An 18,152-nucleotide genomic window follows, 5' to 3' on the forward strand; every position below is an offset into this window, starting at 1 on the left:
CCTAGAAAACTTGAAAGTCAGGGCTTTCTCCCAACGGAACTGGAATCTGATATCTGGAAGAGTTGATTGGATAAACTTATTCCTAAACGTATTTTCCAAGCCGCTCACTCAGCATGTAAAAGACAGTGTGAAATAATCTTCTCTTCAGGATCCCCAGAAGTTTCCTGATATCCCAGAAAAGTTTCTGAGTGCTCTAGAAGATTTCCCCATAGAAGCACCCCAAGGACTGCAGATGTTCCAGGTAAGTGGATAGGGCTTTTTGATTTTTAATCTGCTTATGTGTTACGCATACATCTCCCTCCTTTCAACAAAGGCATGTTTACTACTTGTATAGATAACCTCTGCTTCAACCAACTGATGTTACCTGCTGCTAGGCCCACATGACTTGTGTGGTTTGCTTCTGTGCTTTTGCTCAAGTCTACACAAGAACTGGATTTTGAATCATTCTTCTCCACTATTTTCAGGTGGTTTTTTTTTTTTTTTTCTTAAAATATCCTTCTTTGCTTGGCCAATGTTCATCTTCCCTTGAGCTCTGACTCAACATTTACTGTCTAGAAAGCTTTCCTTGCTTTATCACAACCACTCTGGATCTCCTGAAATGTCTTCTTTGTTGTGGGGAAGGGGTATTATAACCCAAAGATATTCCTTACTGTAGTACCCAGTGGATATTTGTTAACCTTGATTCATGGATATGGGAACCTAATTACCTGTAGTTGTTTTTTTGTTTGTTTGTTTGTTTTTCTGACTCGTGAGTAAACCAGATATATCATACCCAATTTTCCGGGCATGCGAATTTTTGGTGGTAAAATATTTTGCTTTGCTCATTAACAGTGTGTGGACCCCTACCAACCCCCGCAAGATCCCGTTGGACACCCTGTCATGCACCAGTCGGCCATTAAACACTCCACAGGGGAAGCTGTATATATTGATGACATACCCCCCATTGACCAAGAACTCTTCCTGGCTGTAGTCACCAGCACTAGAGCTCATGCGAAGATCATGTAAGGAAATAAAAGAAGTCCCTAAAGTCACTGCAGTGCATCCACTGTTTCATATTCAAAATGAGAACTTATTATATATTTAAATCAATTAAGGATATTCATTTTCAACTGGGCATAGGGACTTACACCTATAATCCTAGCACTTTAGGAAGCTGTGGCAGGAGGATCACTTGAGGCCAGGAGTTCAAAACCAGCCTGGGCAACATAGGAAGACCCCATTCTTTACCCAAAAAAATTGTTTTTGATGTTTTAAGAATATTCATGTCCTTGTCTGGATGAGAAATTGGTCATTTTTTTTATCATAGTCATGAAATACTCTATGGTCAAGAGTTAAACATCTACTAAATACTGCTATTTTTCTTTTTTCTTTTTTTTGAGTTGGAGTCTCACTCTGTCACCCAGACTGGAGTGCAGTGGCACGCTCCCAGCCACCGCAGCCTCAACCTGGTGGGCTCCCGGCGATCCTTCAGCCTCAGCCTTCCAAGTAGCCAGAACCACAGGCGCACGCTACCACGCCCGGCTAGTTTTTTTTTTTTTTTTTTTTGATTTATTGTAGAGATGAGGTCTCGCCAAGTTGCCCGGGCAGATCTCGAACCCATGGGCTTAGGCAGTCCTCTCGCCTCAGCCTCCCAAAGTGCTGGGATTACAGGCTGAGCCACCAAGCCTGGCCATGGTATTTTTCAGTATAGAATATTGCTCCATATATTTACACAGCCATAAAGAAGGACAAAATTATGAACTTTGCAGCAACTTGGATGGACTTAGAATCTATAATACCTAGTGATCTACCACAGAAACAAAGAACTGTGTACCACGTGTTCTCACTCATAAGCGGACCTTGAACAATTATCATAATACTGTAAGAAAGGGATTGGCAGTAGTGGAAAACTGCCAGGGGAGGGGGCACACCTCATCAACAAGGGTACCTGCATAATGAATATTTGTATACCTAACCCTGAATTGTACCCCATACCTTTAAAATTAAAAATTAAAAAAAATATTGCTCCATGATTTAGTTATAAAGTCCATTGTCGTTTTTCCCTGTGTTCAAGGAATGCTTTATATTTTTATGTCGACTTGCTCCTGCAGCTTTAGTGTCGCCCTCCACATTTTGTCTTCTAGATCAATTGATATTTCAGAAGCCCTGGCGCTGCCAGGTGTGGTTGATGTGATAACAGCAGAGGATGTGCCGGGAGACAATAACCATCAGGGAGAGATTCTCTATGCCCAGAATGAGGTATGTGGCTTGTGTGTGGTTCATCATTTAAACACTTTACTGGAAGACCAGAGTGCTTATTAGCTATGACTAGAACATCCATGGATTCGTGTTCATATCACAAAGACTTACTGGGAACCAGTGACCCCACCTCGGTGATTCTCAACTTCTCTCATGAATCGTGGATCTTTTTGAGATTCTGCTAAAAGCCATAATCCTCTCCAGGAATGCTTCTAAAAATTCACGATAGCCATAGAATCGATAAAGAGCGTAAGACACTGAAAGAACCGGCAGAATTTCTGATCACTGTGTGTGCTGTGGGGAAGGTGAGGAGCAGGGATGAAGACAACCAGAAGGCAGATCACTAAAGCCGGATCATTAAGTTCTGCATCCAACACTTGTGCCTCCTAAAGCCTACTCAAGCCACCACTTTAAATGTATTCTCATAGATAAAAAATAATCTTTCTTTTGGTCACAAAAACCCAACAGGTAGATGGAAGAATGTGGGAGCAGTCATTCCTTTTGATTGATTCTACATTTTAGCTCATTACAACACGTGGCTTTTCCACAGGTGATTTGCGTGGGTCAGATAGTCTGCACCGTGGCCGCTGATACCTACGCTCATGCAAAAGAGGCAGCAAAAAAAGTGAAGATCGCCTACGAAGATATCGAGCCACGGATTATCACAATAGAGGTAGGCAGACACCTTGTGTCTTCTAGAATGACCAGAGTGGTGTACTTTGGGCAGAATTAAATCCACAGAGTCATAAATAGAAGAAACTGGACTCTGTCATACTCTGCTCAGTGTCACCTGTAGTTTTAGAGTGAAGGCTCTCGCAACCTGCCCCTCATGACAGAAGACTGAAACCTTTCTGCTTAGACCTCTCATTCCCACCAGTGCCTCCCTGGAAATGAAGCATCTGGTGCCCACCACTCCCATAGTCTCTTGTAAGGCTTGGCTTAAGACACAGATAAGCAACATCAGAGAAATGTCCTTACCACATATACAAAACTTGTCAGTGGAAAAGAAATCTAAGAACGCTGTGGAATTCATAAAAATTTTAACATTTACTGTATTACAAACCTTGGATCCTCTGTCCTCCTGCCCACTTAATGGCTTAAGCACAGGCTCTGGAAACAGACTACATGGATTCATAATCTTTTTTTGAGTAAGAGTCTTACTCTGTTGCCCAGGCTGGAGTGCAGTGACACGCTCGCAGCCACTGTAGCCTCGACCTGCCAGGCTCAGGTGATCCTTCCACCTCAGCCTTCCAAGTAGCTGGGATTATAGACATGTGCCACCATGTCCAGCTACTTTTTTGATTATTATAGAGGTGAGGTCTCGCCATGTTTCCCAGGCTGGTCTCAAGCTCTTGGGCTCAAGCAATCCTTCTGCCTCTGCCTCCCAAAATGCTGGGATTACAGGCATGAGCCACGATACCTGGCCTGTGTTCATAATCTGATTCTGCCATCTAATAGCTTTTCATAGCAACAAAAGTTTGGCAAATTAAACTTCTCATACCTCAGTTTCCCTGTCTGTAAAATGGGAACCATAAAAGCACCTACACCAAAAGGTCGTTGTAAGATTCAGTGAAAGATTCCAAGTAAAATGCTTTAAATGACACCTGGGCCAGAGAGGCACTGAGTAAGTGTTAGCTGCCATTTTTGTTTTAATTGTTATCAATTACGGCAAGGACATGTTGTCTTGTGCTTCATGTCTTCAGTGCCTGGCGAAGCTGTAAACCCATAGTCAGGGTTCAATGAACGTGTGTTGGACCATGGAGGGATGGAGGGACAGATGGATTAACAGATGCATGAGCAATATGAACACCAGTACCACCACTCCTCCACCAAGCAGAATTCAGTCTCGAGCATCCTCTTTGAGCATCTGTTTTTCCCAACAGTTGCCAAGTTCAAGTCTTTCCCAGTCATCCTCTAAATGCCCCTTATGTCTGCCCCTTTCTGTTCATTCTCACTTTCACTCCATCCTGCAGCCCAGTCTTCACTGCCTTCTTGTCAGATTTACACAATAACCCCTTGAAGAGGCAGGCTCTTGTCTTCCATTTCAGCCTATCAACCCACCACATTAACCTTTCTAAGCCCCTAGGTTTATCAGGTCACTTTTCCTTTTTAATAGTGTCCTCTTAGGTAAGGAGCAAATTCCTTGGTGTGAAATCAAGGACTTTCACAGTCCTGCCTCAATTCACCTTTCCAAACCCATCTTCCAGTTTCTTAGTTTCTTATAGAAAACATGGCCCCACAGCCAGGCTGGCCTGGTCTTCATTTTGCCCCTTAACTTGGTTTCAACCTCAAATTATTGTTTTATGATGTGCCTTGACTTCAGAAGGTTCTGGGTCCAACTCAGGTTGTCTTCAAGGCGATCTGAGCAGTCCAGAAAACCCCAGCCTCCTCCTTCTTGACTCCACTTTAGTGTAGGTCCCTCACCCCAGAGTCAATACCTAACTACCAAACTGCCTCAAGTCACCACTCTGCGATCCAGAGGCAGGACCATGTTTCTGCACCCTATGTCCCTCTCAGCTCTTCCCTGGAGCACTGAACAGAACCAGTGAGTTGCCAGTGCCTATAACCCATTTGAATCCAGTTTCTGCTGACCCTTCTTGCTGTTCTGGGTCTGGTTTTCTTGGCATGTGAAGATCTGATAGAGTAGAAACATGGAGAATGGGCTCTTGATGGGGTGGAGAAACGGTTTATTAAAATGCAAAAAAAAAAAGTTGTTGTTATTGTTTTGGTTTGTTTGTTTTTCCACTGCAGCAAGCCCTAGAGCACAATTCTTTTCTTTCTGATGAGAAAAAAATTGAGCAAGGAAATGTCGAGCGAGCCTTGAAATTTGTTGACCAAATCATTGAAGGTAAGCAGTCATGGTCAGGAAAGGGAAACTTCTGAAGTTGAAGACTCTAATTTCAGTCATCTGGTTTAGGAAATGTTGAAAATTTAAGGTAGTGTTTCTCTATCCTAGTGTGATTTTTAAATAATAATTTAAAATCTATGAAAAGTTTACAGCCTGGTGAGTTTATATATATATTTGTGTGTGTGTATATATATACACACATACTTATTCAAATACTACCCATGGCAAGATACAGAACATTTCCAGCACCCCAGAAGGCTTCTGTGAGTCCTCTCTTAGTAATGCCCCAAGATATCATTCTCATTTGTATCACTATAAATTGAACTTCATATAAATGGAATCTTATAGTATAATCTCTTTTGGGCCTACTTCTTTTATTTAATGTTATGTATGGCAGATTCATCTATGTTGCTGCATTAATGAGCAGTTCTTTTTCACTGTGTGGTAATATTTCATAATACACATATTCTACAAGTATATATCCATTCTATTATTGATGAACATTTATTTTCAGCTTGAGGCCATTATGAGTCAAGTTTCTATAAACACTATTGTGCTTGCATTTCGCACTTACTTCTAATGGAATAGACACAGAAATGGAATTGCTGCATAATAGCATATTTATATGTTTAAAAGTTAATTCTAAACATTAAAAATAATAAAACTTGTAGCCGGGCTCAGTGGCTCAGCCTGTAATCCCTCGTCTTTGGGAGGCTGAGTGGATTGCCTGAGCCCGCGGGTTCGAGACCAGCCTGGGCAACTTGGCGAGACCTTATCTCTACAGTAAATCAAAAATTAGCCGGGCATGGTAGCATGTGCCTGTAGTTCCGGCTACTTGGAAGGCTGTGGTGGAAGGATCACTGGAGCCCAGAGGGTCAATGCTGGGTGGCCATGAGTGTGCCACTGCACTCCAGCCTGGGCGACAGAGTGAGACTCCAACTCAAAGAAAAAAAAAGTACTAATTACCATTAATTATGATATCATAACCGATTGATTTACTTGCTGATTTATAGGCAGTTTTTCTTTGTTTTTGATTGGTTGCAAATATCTTCTCCCAGCCACGATTTTCACTCTCTTTTTGGTGGCTTTTTTAAAACAAAATGTCTTGATTTTAATAAAGATCAATTTATCTGTCTTTTCTTTAGAGTTAGTGTTTTTGTGCCCATTGGAGAAGTTTTTGCCTGTCCAAAGGTCATGAAAGATATTCCCTTATGTTTTCTCCTAGAATCATCACTGTTTTTGCTTTCTCATTTAGATCTATGAGTCATCTTAAGTTAATTTTTCTGTGTAGCGTGAGATAGGGGTCAAGATTCCATTTTTAAAATGTGGATATTCAATTGATACAGCATAATTTATTGAAGACTATCCTTTCCCTTATTGAATTTCAGTGCAGCATTTATTATTTTTCAGGTGTCTACGTATGTGTGGTTCTATTTCTGAATTCTCTATTATATTCTATTTGTCTGTTTACCTATATTTATGCTAATACTACAGTGTCCAACTTGGTTGTAACTTTATGGTAAGTGTTGAAGTCTAATAATTTAAGGTCTATTTGCTGCTACTTCTTCAGTATGACCTTAGCTATTATAGGTCCTTTGAATTTTTATATAAATCTATCATTAGTTCATTAACACCACCAAAAATAACTTGCTGGGATTTTGGTTGGGATTGCACTGAAACAATATATCAATTTTAGAGAATTTAAATATTAGCATTAAATTTTCTAATCCATGAACTTGGTAGATCTTGCCTTTATTTCATTAATTTCTTTCTGTACTTCTATAATTTTCATTATAGAGATCTTGCACATACTTCCTAATACTTATTCCTAGTATTTGTTGCTTTCTGATACTGTGTTAGATGTTTTTGTTTTTATTGCTTTCATTTATCATAACCAGTTAATATTTGTATAATGGCCTTATATCCAGCAATTTTGCTAAATTCACTTACTACTTCAATAGCCTTGGAGAGTCTTTTGAATTTTCCCTGTACATAATCTTCTTTTTTTTTTTTTTGAGTTGGAGTCTCACTCTGTCGCCCAGAATGGAGTGCAGTGGCCGCTCCCGGCCACCGCAGCCTCACCTGCTGGGCTCCGGCGATCCTTCCGCCTCAGCCTTCCGAGTAGCCAGAATTACAGGCGTGCGCTACCATGCCCAGCTAATTTTTTGATTTTATTGTAGAGATGAGGTCTCGCCTGCCCAGGCGGGTCTCGAACCCGCGGGCTCAGGCAATCCACTCACCTCAGCCTCCCAAAGGCGCAGGATTACAGACTGAGCCACCGAGCCCGGCTGTGTGTACATTATCTTATCATGATAGTTTTGTTTCTTTTCCAATCTCGATACTAGTATGTGTTTGTTTGTTTTTTGAGTTAGTGCACTAGCTAAGACCTAGTTAATATGGTTTTTTTAATATCAATACCTAGATCCCACCCCAGACCAGTGAAATTTGAATCTTGGAGTACAAAGTTAAAGCATTAATATTTTTCTGAAAGTTCTCCAGGTGATTCTGATGTATGGCCAAGGCTGATAATCACAACTGTCTTTAATAAGAGAATCACTTCTGGTTTTTATTAAAATTAAGTAATACGTTTCTTTTTTTTTTTTTTTTTTGAGTTGGAGTCTCACTCTGTCAACCAGACTGGAGTGCAGTGGCCGCTCCCGGCCACTGCAGCCTCGACCTGCTGGGCTCCGGTGATCCTTCCACTTCAGCCTTCCAAGTAGCTGGAACTACAGGCGCGTGCTACCACGCCCGGCTAATTTTTTTTTTTTTTTGAGTTGGAATCTCACTCTGTTGCCCAGACTGGAGTGCAGTGACCGCTCCTGGCCACCGCAGCCTCCACCTGCTGGGCTTCAGCGATCCTTCCGCCTCAGCCTTCTGAGTAGCCGGAATTACAGGAGTGCGCTACCATGCCCGGCTGATTCTTTGATTTCTTGTAGAGATGAGGTCTCGCCAAGTTGCCCAGGTGGGTCTCGAACCCGCGGGCTCAGGCAATCCACTAATTTTTTTTTGATTTGTTGTAGAGATGAGGTCTCACCAAGTTGCCCTGGCGGGGTCGCAAACCTGTGGGGTCAGGCAATCCACTCACCTCAGCCTCCCAAGGCTCGGGATTACAGGCTGAGCCACCGAGCCCGGCTAAGTAATATTTTTCATATCATCTGTTACCAGCTTCTAAATAACTGAAATGGCAAATACAGTAAGCTTTTCTATTTTATTAGAACTTGGAAGAGACTTTTACATTACCTGTTTCCCTTACTCAGGAGTCTGAAACAGGAGGATTGCTTGAGCTCAGGAGTTCAAGGCTGCAGTGAGCTATGATTGCTCCACTGTACTCCAGCCTGGGTGTTTAAGCAGAAAATGCAGACTGCCTCCCAATTATAAAAACAATTCACTACCTCAGAAGAGAAGTTAAACACAGCCAGTAAACTCATGAGAGTTGCTCAGAGATTTAACAGTACCTAAGCCTACCACTCATTAATCATAATTAAATGAGACTGGGCATAGTGACTCATGCCTGTAATCTCAACATATTGGGAGACCAAGGTGGAAGGATTGTTTGATACCAGGAGTTCAGGACCAGCCTGGCAACATAGCAAGACCCTGACTCTACAAAAAAAAAAAAAAAAAAATTATCCAGGTATGGTGACATGTGCCTATAGTCCCAGCTACTTGGGAGGCTGAGGCAAAAGAATCTCCTGAGTTCAGAAGATCAAGGCTGCAGTGAGGCATGATCCTGCCACTGCAGTACTCCAGCCTGGGTGACAGAGTGGAACACTGACTCAAAAAAAATTTTTTTTTTACAGAAACCGTACATTTGAGCTGAAGGCAATTGAGGGACAGCAAACAGAAAAACACTGTCTATCCTTCCCCAATTTATTTAAAGATGGGGCCTCCATTTCCCTTTGTGAAGATGTGAAGGGGCGACTTTAGACTGGTATCAGCCAAGAGATAGCATTGAGAGAAAGCTGCCTAACAAGACTCACTAAAGCAACACTTATCTTCCAGTTTTCTCTGTATATTTATCTTCCTACTTCTTGCCACACCCAGAAGCTCACAAACCCTTTCCTTTGTCCAGTCACTTCTCCAGACACTTACTGTCCTTTGTTAAAATGGTATATAAACATCTAGGTCTAACCACCTCTTTTGAGCTTTTCATTTATTTCTGTGAGCCCCTCCCACATGCTTATAAAATAAACCTTTCTTCAGTTTAAAAAAAAAAAACATTAAAAAGATTGGGGCTTAGATTAAATTTAGTACATACATTCTGAAAGCAGACCTTTTTGGGGGGGAGAAAGCCTTTTTGCATGACTCACCTTCTGTCGTCTCAAGAAATCATCTTAATCCTTTGACTTCTAGCAAGACAATTCATTTATTTTAACAGCACAGGGCTCTTTCAGGTAGTTATAAAGTAAAAATGCTGTCTTCCAGTATTTAAACTAGGACCAAATGCCTGTCTTGGTATAGCCTATAAAATGATGAGGATGTACTGACCAGGCCAAAAGCCTCACATAAACCAGTAAGAGCAAGCCGGTTTTAGGGCAGGAAACAATCCCAGCTGTGCTATTTTAAACCTTTATGCCCTTTAGCAAGTTACTTATCCTCTCTATGACTCATCAATCCTCAATATCACCTAACTGAGGTACATATTATTCTTGCCCCCCCCCTTTTATAGCTGAGGAAATTAGGATTTAATAAATGAAACAAACTCACTGAGCAAGGTGATAGCTGCACCTGGATATGTAGCCAGATTAATCTGTGCTTTCAAGTTCAATACATCGCAAATCTAATCACCTCACTACACAGATGAGTAAACTGAGGCCAAGAAAGTTGAGGTGAATTACCTGGGGTCACTCAGCTGGTTGGGTACAGATAGGGTTAGAAAAAGTGATTTAACCAAGGGATACAAAGTTCAGCTCTCCATGAGCTAAAACGACTCACTGTTAGGCTCAGGTGATCCTTCTGCCTCAGCCTCCTTAGTAGCTGGGACTACAGGTGCATGCCAACATGTCCAGTTAATTTCTTCTAAGAGATGAAGTTTGGCTACCCAGCCTGGACTTGAACTCCTGGCCTCAAGCAATTCTCCCACCTCAGCCTCCCAAATTGCTGGGATTACAGGCATGAGCTGCTGTACCCAGCTGCAAATCACTATAAACAAAATGCCACCAAGAGCTCCTACATGGGAACTTGTGATTACACGTTGTCCTCTGTTTGTGTGTTACAGGTGAGGTCCATGTGGAAGGACAGGAACATTTTTACATGGAAACACAAACGATCCTGGCCATCCCAAAAGAAGAAGATAAAGAAATGGTGTTACACCTTGGAACACAGTTTCCAACCCATGTGCAGGTAACAGGATAGTTTTGAAAAGTGAGACTCCAGACAACCATGTGAGATGAGGCCCTTGTACCCAGGAGCTCCATTGTCAGGACCTTTTCATTCCTGTCGCTCCTATGCCTCGAATTCCCTGTACATCTGACATTAGCTAAAGTTCAGAGTGGAGAAAATGGGGCATATGTGTCTTTAAAGTGGCAGACTTTTCTAAGTGATGGAAATGTGGCTACCTTCCAAAACACAGGGAATGATTCACCTTTCCCTCACAACAATTGGGAGTGTACAACTTCATCTCAGGCGGTCACAGCCTAGCATTAGACTTAAATTTCCCTTTGTGGCTCACGTGTGTTGCTCTTCTGTATGAATGTTCTCATGCATTGGTGGTACATGTATAAGGCATTTGCACTCCCATGACACTTTCAGCCCAGCTTAGTAAGGAGCATGTGAATTCCAGTCCTGTGCTAGTGGTTGAGATATAAGGCATGTTCACACTCAGGGAGGTGAAGAGAATTCTGATATCCCCCTGTCCCAAAATATGGAGGTGTTGGTCCTAGGATAGTGCCAAGCACAAGGGGACACTTAGAACATGACACTGGGGAAAGCAGTTGTGACGAGCATCACTGAGGGGCAAAGTGGGAGCTTTCTGGTGGAACACAGGTGAGCAGACACCTTGAGGTCTTGCAGGCCGGGTGGGGGGGGGTCCCTGGGAGGGAGGAGCCACCAGCTGCCACTCAAGGCTAAGTGAAAGACTGGGGACATTGATTCTGAGCTGGGGTGTGGACGTGGTGTGCATAGTTGCAAGTTTTGAGTGAACAGAGGAAGAGATACAGGCTTTACCCCTAAGCAGCTATGTGACTTCCTGCAAGTTGCTGAGCAATCATCCTTTTCTGTAAATTGAGGAAAGTGATAAAGATCGCCTCTGAGTCCCCTTTTGGCAGTGTGTCTGTGACCCTGGGCTCCAACAGATAACATGTGCATTCCAAAATCACCGCTGTTGCCTACGACCAACACCTCCTGGGCTACAATCGGGGTCCACAACTGCAGACATCTCCCCTGGGTAATGAGGACACTGCACACCCTCAGCCCAGAACAGAGGGCAGCATCAAAAGCCGCCCTACTAAAGGATTTGAGCAGACATTTATCCAAGTAAGACATATGAATGATCAAGAAGCACATGAAAAGATGCTCAGCCCCATTAGTCACTAGGGAAAGGCAAATCAAAACCACACCCACCCCACTAGAATGGTGACCACCAAAAAGACAGATAGTAATAAGAGTTGACAAAGATGTAGAGAAATTGAAACCTTCATACATTGCTAGTGGGCATGAAAAATTCCACAACCACTTTGGAAAACAAAGAGGTGGTTTCTCAGGATGTTAGACACAGACTGAAAATGTAGCCCAGCAATGACACAACTAAGTATCTACCCAAGCAAAATGAAAACATATGTCCACAAAAATGAGTCATGGCAGCATTCCTCATAATAACCAACAATGGAAACAACCCAACCTCCATCAACTGATGAATGAACAAACAAAATAAGGTATATCCATGCAACTGAACATTATGTAGCCATATAAAGGAATGGAGTGCTGATGCATGCTGCAACATACATGAACCTTGAAACACTATGCTAAGCAAAAGAAACCAGTCACAAAAGACTACATGTACGATTCAATTTACATGAAATGTCGGAATAGGCACATCTGTAGAGACAGACAGCATATTAATAGTTACCCAGTGCTGGGAGGTGTGGGGCATGAAGAGGGATTACTTCGTGGATACAAGGTTTCCTTGGGGATATGGAAAATTTTCTAAAATGAGATTGTGATGATGGTTGCACAACTCTAATATAAATATTTGCTGAATTACTGAATTGCTCTTACAGGGCAGCAGGAAGAACACGGATGGGAAGCTAAACTTGTAAATTGTACTTTTGTGGCTTTGGGGTCTTCTGTCTTGCAGGAGTATGTGGCTGTAGCACTGAATGTCCCAAGGAGCAGAATTGCCTGCCACATGAGAAGAGCCGGGGGAGCATTTGGGGGGAAGGTGACCAAGCCCGCTCTGCTCGGAGCTGTCAGTGCCGTGGCTGCCCACAAGTAAGAGGCACCGTGGCAGTTGCTCACGTCAGCAGCCCAAGTTGCATTGACGCCACCAGAGTCCTTTCAGCCTTGCATCTCGGCTGTTTTTTTCAAAGATAGAGTCTCACTCTGTCACCCAGACTGGAGTGCAGTGATGTGATCATAGCTCACTGCAGCCTCCACCTCCTAGGCTCAGGTGATCCCCCTGCCTCAGCCTCCTGAATAGCTGGGACTACAAGGACACGCTACCACACCCAGCTCCTTTTTTATATTTTTGTAGAGATAGGGGCTTGCTATGTTGCCCAGACTTGTCTTGAACTCCTGGTCTCAAGCAATCCTCCTGCCTCCACCTCCCCAAGGGCTGGGATTACAGGCGTGAATCACCCATACCCAGCCATGTCCCAGCTTTCCACTCCAAAAACTTGACCAAGTGGAAGGAACCTGAAAAGAGACATATATTGTCATGAGGTAAACCAGGACTCTGCTGCTCCCTGGGAATATTCACTTAGCCCCTGTGTTACCAGTTGGAAAAATCCAAACATGGGAATAGCCATGACTTTTGTGAACCTTGTAACTACCAAAGTTCACTAAGACATATTCAAGACAAACTCAACTTATTCCAGGTTACCATGACAAAAAGGAAATTGTGAGCTTCTTAGCCCACTGCCACTTTCCAACAACCGAAAAAGCTGTCCTGTAACAGGTTTGCAGGCCCTGGGAACATTCCAGCAGAAACTAAAAAGGCCATTTATGGGCTTTTTGTGAAAGGGGCATCTGCATGCAGGAAGGTGGAGAGCCACAGAGCATCAGGCCTCAGCCCATTAGCCTCAGCGTCCCCCTTAGAGCAAGATCTCAATGCCCCTTTACTATCCTGAAGTGAAATTCATAATAATTAAGCCTATTTTTACAAGTAATTGTGAAATGATCATGCAATTCCTTAGCATCATATTAAAAAGAAATGAAAGGAAAGTAACTAATAACAAAATAATGTATCATCGCAATAGATATATTCTCAGACATGAATAAGCAAGGTAATATTTTTTTTTGAGTCAGGATCTCACTCTGTCACTCAGGCTGGAGTGCAGTGGCACAGATCATGGCTCACCGCAGCCTTGACCTCCCAGATTCAGGTGATCCTTCTGCCTCAGCCCCACCTGAGGAGCTGGGACTACAGGCCTGCGCCACTGAGCTTGGCTAATTTTTTAAATTTTTTTGTAGAGAAATGGTCTCACTACGTTGCCGAGGCTGGTCTCAAATTCCTGAACTCAAGCAAGGCTCCCGCCTCGACCTCACAATGTGCTGGCATCACAAGCATGAACCACTGTGCCGGGCCTGGAATAATAATTTGTTTTAATGTCCCATAAACTTGCAAAATATTGCTTAAGGGATGTCACTACCATAAATAAGCTAGATTATCTCAATGCCCCTTCCCCCTTCTTCATGTTTCTACAACTTTATGGAACCCCCAGCATTTTAACAGTCATTTCCTGCAGGACGGGCCACCCGATCCGCTTCATCCTGGAACGCGGTGATGACATGCTGATAACTGCTGGTCGTCACCCACTCCTCGCAAAGTACAAGGTGAGAGAGAGCAGAAAGTCCAGCCAGCTGCCTAAGACATCATCCTGTGAGCTATCACACTTGAAAGGGGGGGTTGGCTGCCGCCTAAAGCTAGTCCGAACTTTCTGTTGGGAGCGTGTCCACCTTTGGTGCTATCCTTAACATTCCTCAAATGACTGTCAGATCCACTCACGTGCCTAAGCTAAGCATGAATTGACAGCTGTGACCAGGTGTGTTTGCATATGTAATGTGGTAACCCCAAATCTGAGCATATGTAACACGGTAACCCCAAATCTGAGCGAGCTTGCACATAATGTTTACCTATTCCAAAGGAGTCACCCAGAGGTCCAGGAGGGAAAGACCCTGGTTGATTAGAACTTACAGGAGGCACCAATGGCAGCCAGTAGGTGAAGAATCCACATCTCTGGCCAGTATAGCAAGCAGTTTTTTTTTTCTTTGTTTTAAGATATGGGATACAATTCAGGGTTAGCTATACAAACAGCAAACAGTTTTATACTCAAAGCAAACAAGTTAATTATTCAAACTCTTATACAGTGTGTACAATTGCATTGATTAAGAGTGCTGCCTATATTGCTTTCAACATTGCTCGATTACCTGCGTCCCATGACTCATTACTGGGAATGTGCATACCCTTCAGAGACCAGTCTTGACCAGAGGCGAGGCCACTCCCTGAGGGAGGGGACAGGAAGAAGCCAGGTATAGGGGGAATTGTCTGTGTCCAGAAAGTACCTCACAGCATACAGCATGATTGGGTCTATTGAGCAAATTGCCTTCCTTGCTATTGCTTTGCAGATTGGGTTCATGAACAACGGTGTGATCAAAACAGCTGATGTTGAATATTATGTCAATGGTGGGTGCACTCCCGATGAGTCAGAGATGGTAAGTCAGAGATAGACCTTTCCCACAGGCTACCAGTTGAGCTGCACATTCCACGCTTTATTTGCATGAACATTTACCCTACAGATAGAGAAATTCTGCAAAGAGTTTAGGTCAGAGCTAAAATTTAGATACGTGGTTTTGAATATTTGACAGAAGTGAAGTTTTGTTTTGTTTTTGCTTTAATTCAGGTGGTGGAGTTTCTCGTGCTGAAATCTGAAAATGCATACTGTATTCCTAATTTCCGGTGCCGGGGTCGACCTTGCAAAACAAATCTGCCATCCAACACTGCCTTTCGAGGATTCGGGTTCCCACAGGCTACATTGGTTGTCGAGGCCTACATCACTGCCGTGGCAACACAGTGTAACTTACTCCCTGAAGAGGTAATCAGTCAGAGCCCCCTATCAAAATGCCAAGATATAAAACTTCCAGCATATCTTGAGCACTTGCATAGGGCATTATGTCAGGCTCTAAGGGGATTCAAAGAAATAAAGTACAATAGCTGGGCAGGATGGTTCAGGCCTGTAATCCCAGCACTCTGGAAGTTCTAAGGCAAGAGGATCACTTGAGCCCAGGAGTTCGAGACCAGCCTGAGCAATATAGTGAGACCTCATCTCTACAAAAAAAATTTTTAAATAACTGGGCATGGTCGTGCATGCCTGTAGTCCTAGCTACTCGGGGGCTTAAACAGGATTGCTTAAGCCCAGGAGGTCAAAGCTACAGTAAACCATGATCGTGCCACTGCACTCCAGCTTGGGTGACCAAATGAGACCCTGACTAAAAAGAAAAAGAAAAGAAAGAAAGAAAAATAAAGCTCATCATCCATATATTAGTTAGCTTTTGCTGTGTGGTAAGTTGACCACAGAGCTTTGTCCCTTCAAACAGCAGCAGATAGAATCTTTTCTGGTTCTAGGGGTCAGCTGGTCACTTCTCTGATCTGGGCCAGGTCAGCTGGCACTTCTTGGCCCAAAGATCTTCACTGACATGTCTGGTGGTTATTGGGCTGGTTTGTCTAGCAGTTGTCTCAGCTGGGAAGGCTTATGTCACTGCAGGGTTTCTCACCCTCCAGTAAGCTGGCCCCGATTCCTTCTCAAGGAAGTGGTCACAGAACTGCTGAAAAGAGCATGAATGTGGCAAGCCCTAATGTACACACACTTTTTGAGTCTCTGCCTGGCTCAAAATACATATTGTCCCACTGCCCAAAGCAAATCACATGGCCAATCCCAGAATCAGTGTGAAGCCACCGAAGGGAATAGAGAGAAATGATAACGGCCATTTTACCACAATTCAAGACTTTGAGGAGGTAGTTTGGGAAGAGTTACAAATAAGACAATGTTACGTCAGAGCAAAAGGATGTTAAAATGGAGAATTTGTTCTCACCACTAACAAACTTGTGACAGGGCTAATAATGGTTGGGACCTACTATTTATCAGGTTTACTAGGAAGTTAACTGAGATAATACACTTAGTCTATAGTCTAATGTATATGAAATATTCAGCAGTCATTTTATGTATGTATTTATTTGTGACAGGGACTCAATCTGTCACCCAGGCTGGAGTGCAGTGGCACAATACTGGCTCGATGCAGCCTCGACCTCCTGGGCTCAAGCAATCCTTCCGCCTCAGCCCCCTGAGTATCTGGGACTATAGGTGCATTTTAAAAATTTTCTGTAGAGACAAGATCTCGCTATATTGCCCAAGATGGTCTTAAACTCCTGGACTCAAGTAGTCCTCTTGCCTCAGCCTCCCAATTGCTGGAATGACAAGCATAAGCCACTGTACCCAGCCAGTAGTAGTTTCTATTGATATTATTATTATTACAGTTATGTTTCTATAAATACATTTGTACTTGCATGTATAGCCACAAAGTGTTTCCTACTTTTAGAAAGACTGTCGTCATATCAGGCATATAACAAAAGCATATGCATTACATATGGAAGAAGCGTCTATCCTTAACAACCATTTTATTTTGTCATCTTTCAGGTTAAAGAAATAAACATGTACAAGAGAATTAGCAAAACAGCATTCAAGCAGACATTTAATCCAGAGCCCTTGCGAAGATGCTGGAAGGAATGTCTGGAGAAATCTTCCTTCTATGCTAGGAAACTGGCCGCAGAGGAATTTAACAAAAATAATTACTGGAAGAAGAGGGGGCTTGCTGTAGTCCCCATGAAATTTTCCATTGGGATACCCGAGGCCTACTACAACCAGGTGAGATTGGGAGAGACGCCTCAGCACCAAAAGCCCTTTTCCAAACGACTGACTGCCAGAAACAGCAATCATGTGCCACGAGGGCTGGTGCCCTATAGGTAGAGAAGAAATGGGGAAATAGAGTAGGTTTAGGCAAGGGTTGGGGACCAGGATTGCCAGGGCAGACCTGGCAGATCACAGTATTGGGGACACCAGGAAGCAGTCAACAGTAAAGTCCAACTCAGGTGGTTCTGACCTGGGCAGCATGACCCAAACATGAGTATTGGGGTATGGAGTCAAATTCCAATCCAAGAGAAAACCGGAGACAGCAAGAGGATCCCATTCTCTCCTCATTTCCTGGTAAGAGCAGTCGGTTCCTATGAAGACAGTGTTTTCAGAAACACTCGAGAACATATGGAGCTCTGCACTCCACGCAGAAACCTAGAGTTACCATGTTCAGGCTTGGTGACTGTGGGGCCTCCTTTTTAGTTTCCCCATAACCAGTTTTTTGTGGGGTTCAGTGTCTGAGTCTTTTATTTTTTGTCTCTATCCTCATTGATCTCTGAAATGTCCTAATAACCAAATCCATGAAAAGGAGAGAATGCAGACCTCTTCATGGTGTGCAGGAGGTGGGTCCAAGCTTTCTCTTACCAAAACTCTCTCCTGTGCACGCCCCTCCTCAGAGTCCACAGACAAAACCAGAAGCAAAAGGAAAAGAAGTGAGAAGGCCAGGGGCATTGCCCTGCCTTGAGCAGGTGATCGTCTTCCCCCAGGGAGTATTTCTCAAGCACACCCCTTTAAGAAGAAGATTCTTGTGGATTCCTAATAGTTGCTTAAGTTATTTATCTTAATGTCATTTAACTAGGTATAAACACAAAGCAAAGAATAATCTTCTTGTAGCTCTTATGCCATCATAAAACTCAAACAAATTTGCAAAGTAAAAATAATACTAAGCCAGGCTCAGTGGCTCAGCCTGTAATCCCACACTTTGGGAGGCTGAGGTGAGTGGA

The 18,152-nt window shown here is 43.2% G+C and overlaps 1 protein-coding gene across 1 annotated transcript in view; it reads left to right on the forward strand.

Moving 5' to 3' along the window:
• LOC103271035 (aldehyde oxidase 4-like) overlaps nucleotides 1-18,152 on the forward strand; it is an 84,021-nt gene that overhangs the window by 49,240 nt on the left and 16,629 nt on the right. Inside the window, 11 exon segments of the mRNA XM_021717797.1 lie at nucleotides 149-241; nucleotides 832-1,001; nucleotides 2,124-2,238; nucleotides 2,789-2,911; nucleotides 4,990-5,086; nucleotides 10,305-10,429; nucleotides 12,381-12,514; nucleotides 13,990-14,077; nucleotides 14,870-14,956; nucleotides 15,145-15,336; nucleotides 16,936-17,163. Coding sequence (XP_021573472.1) covers nucleotides 149-241; nucleotides 832-1,001; nucleotides 2,124-2,238; nucleotides 2,789-2,911; nucleotides 4,990-5,086; nucleotides 10,305-10,429; nucleotides 12,381-12,514; nucleotides 13,990-14,077; nucleotides 14,870-14,956; nucleotides 15,145-15,336; nucleotides 16,936-17,163 — 1,452 coding nt within the window.

This window comes from Carlito syrichta, unplaced genomic scaffold (assembly GCF_000164805.1).
Source record: "Carlito syrichta isolate Samal-C Ts95f unplaced genomic scaffold, Tarsius_syrichta-2.0.1 Scaffold311129, whole genome shotgun sequence".
NCBI classification, from domain to species: Eukaryota; Metazoa; Chordata; class Mammalia; order Primates; family Tarsiidae; genus Carlito; species Carlito syrichta.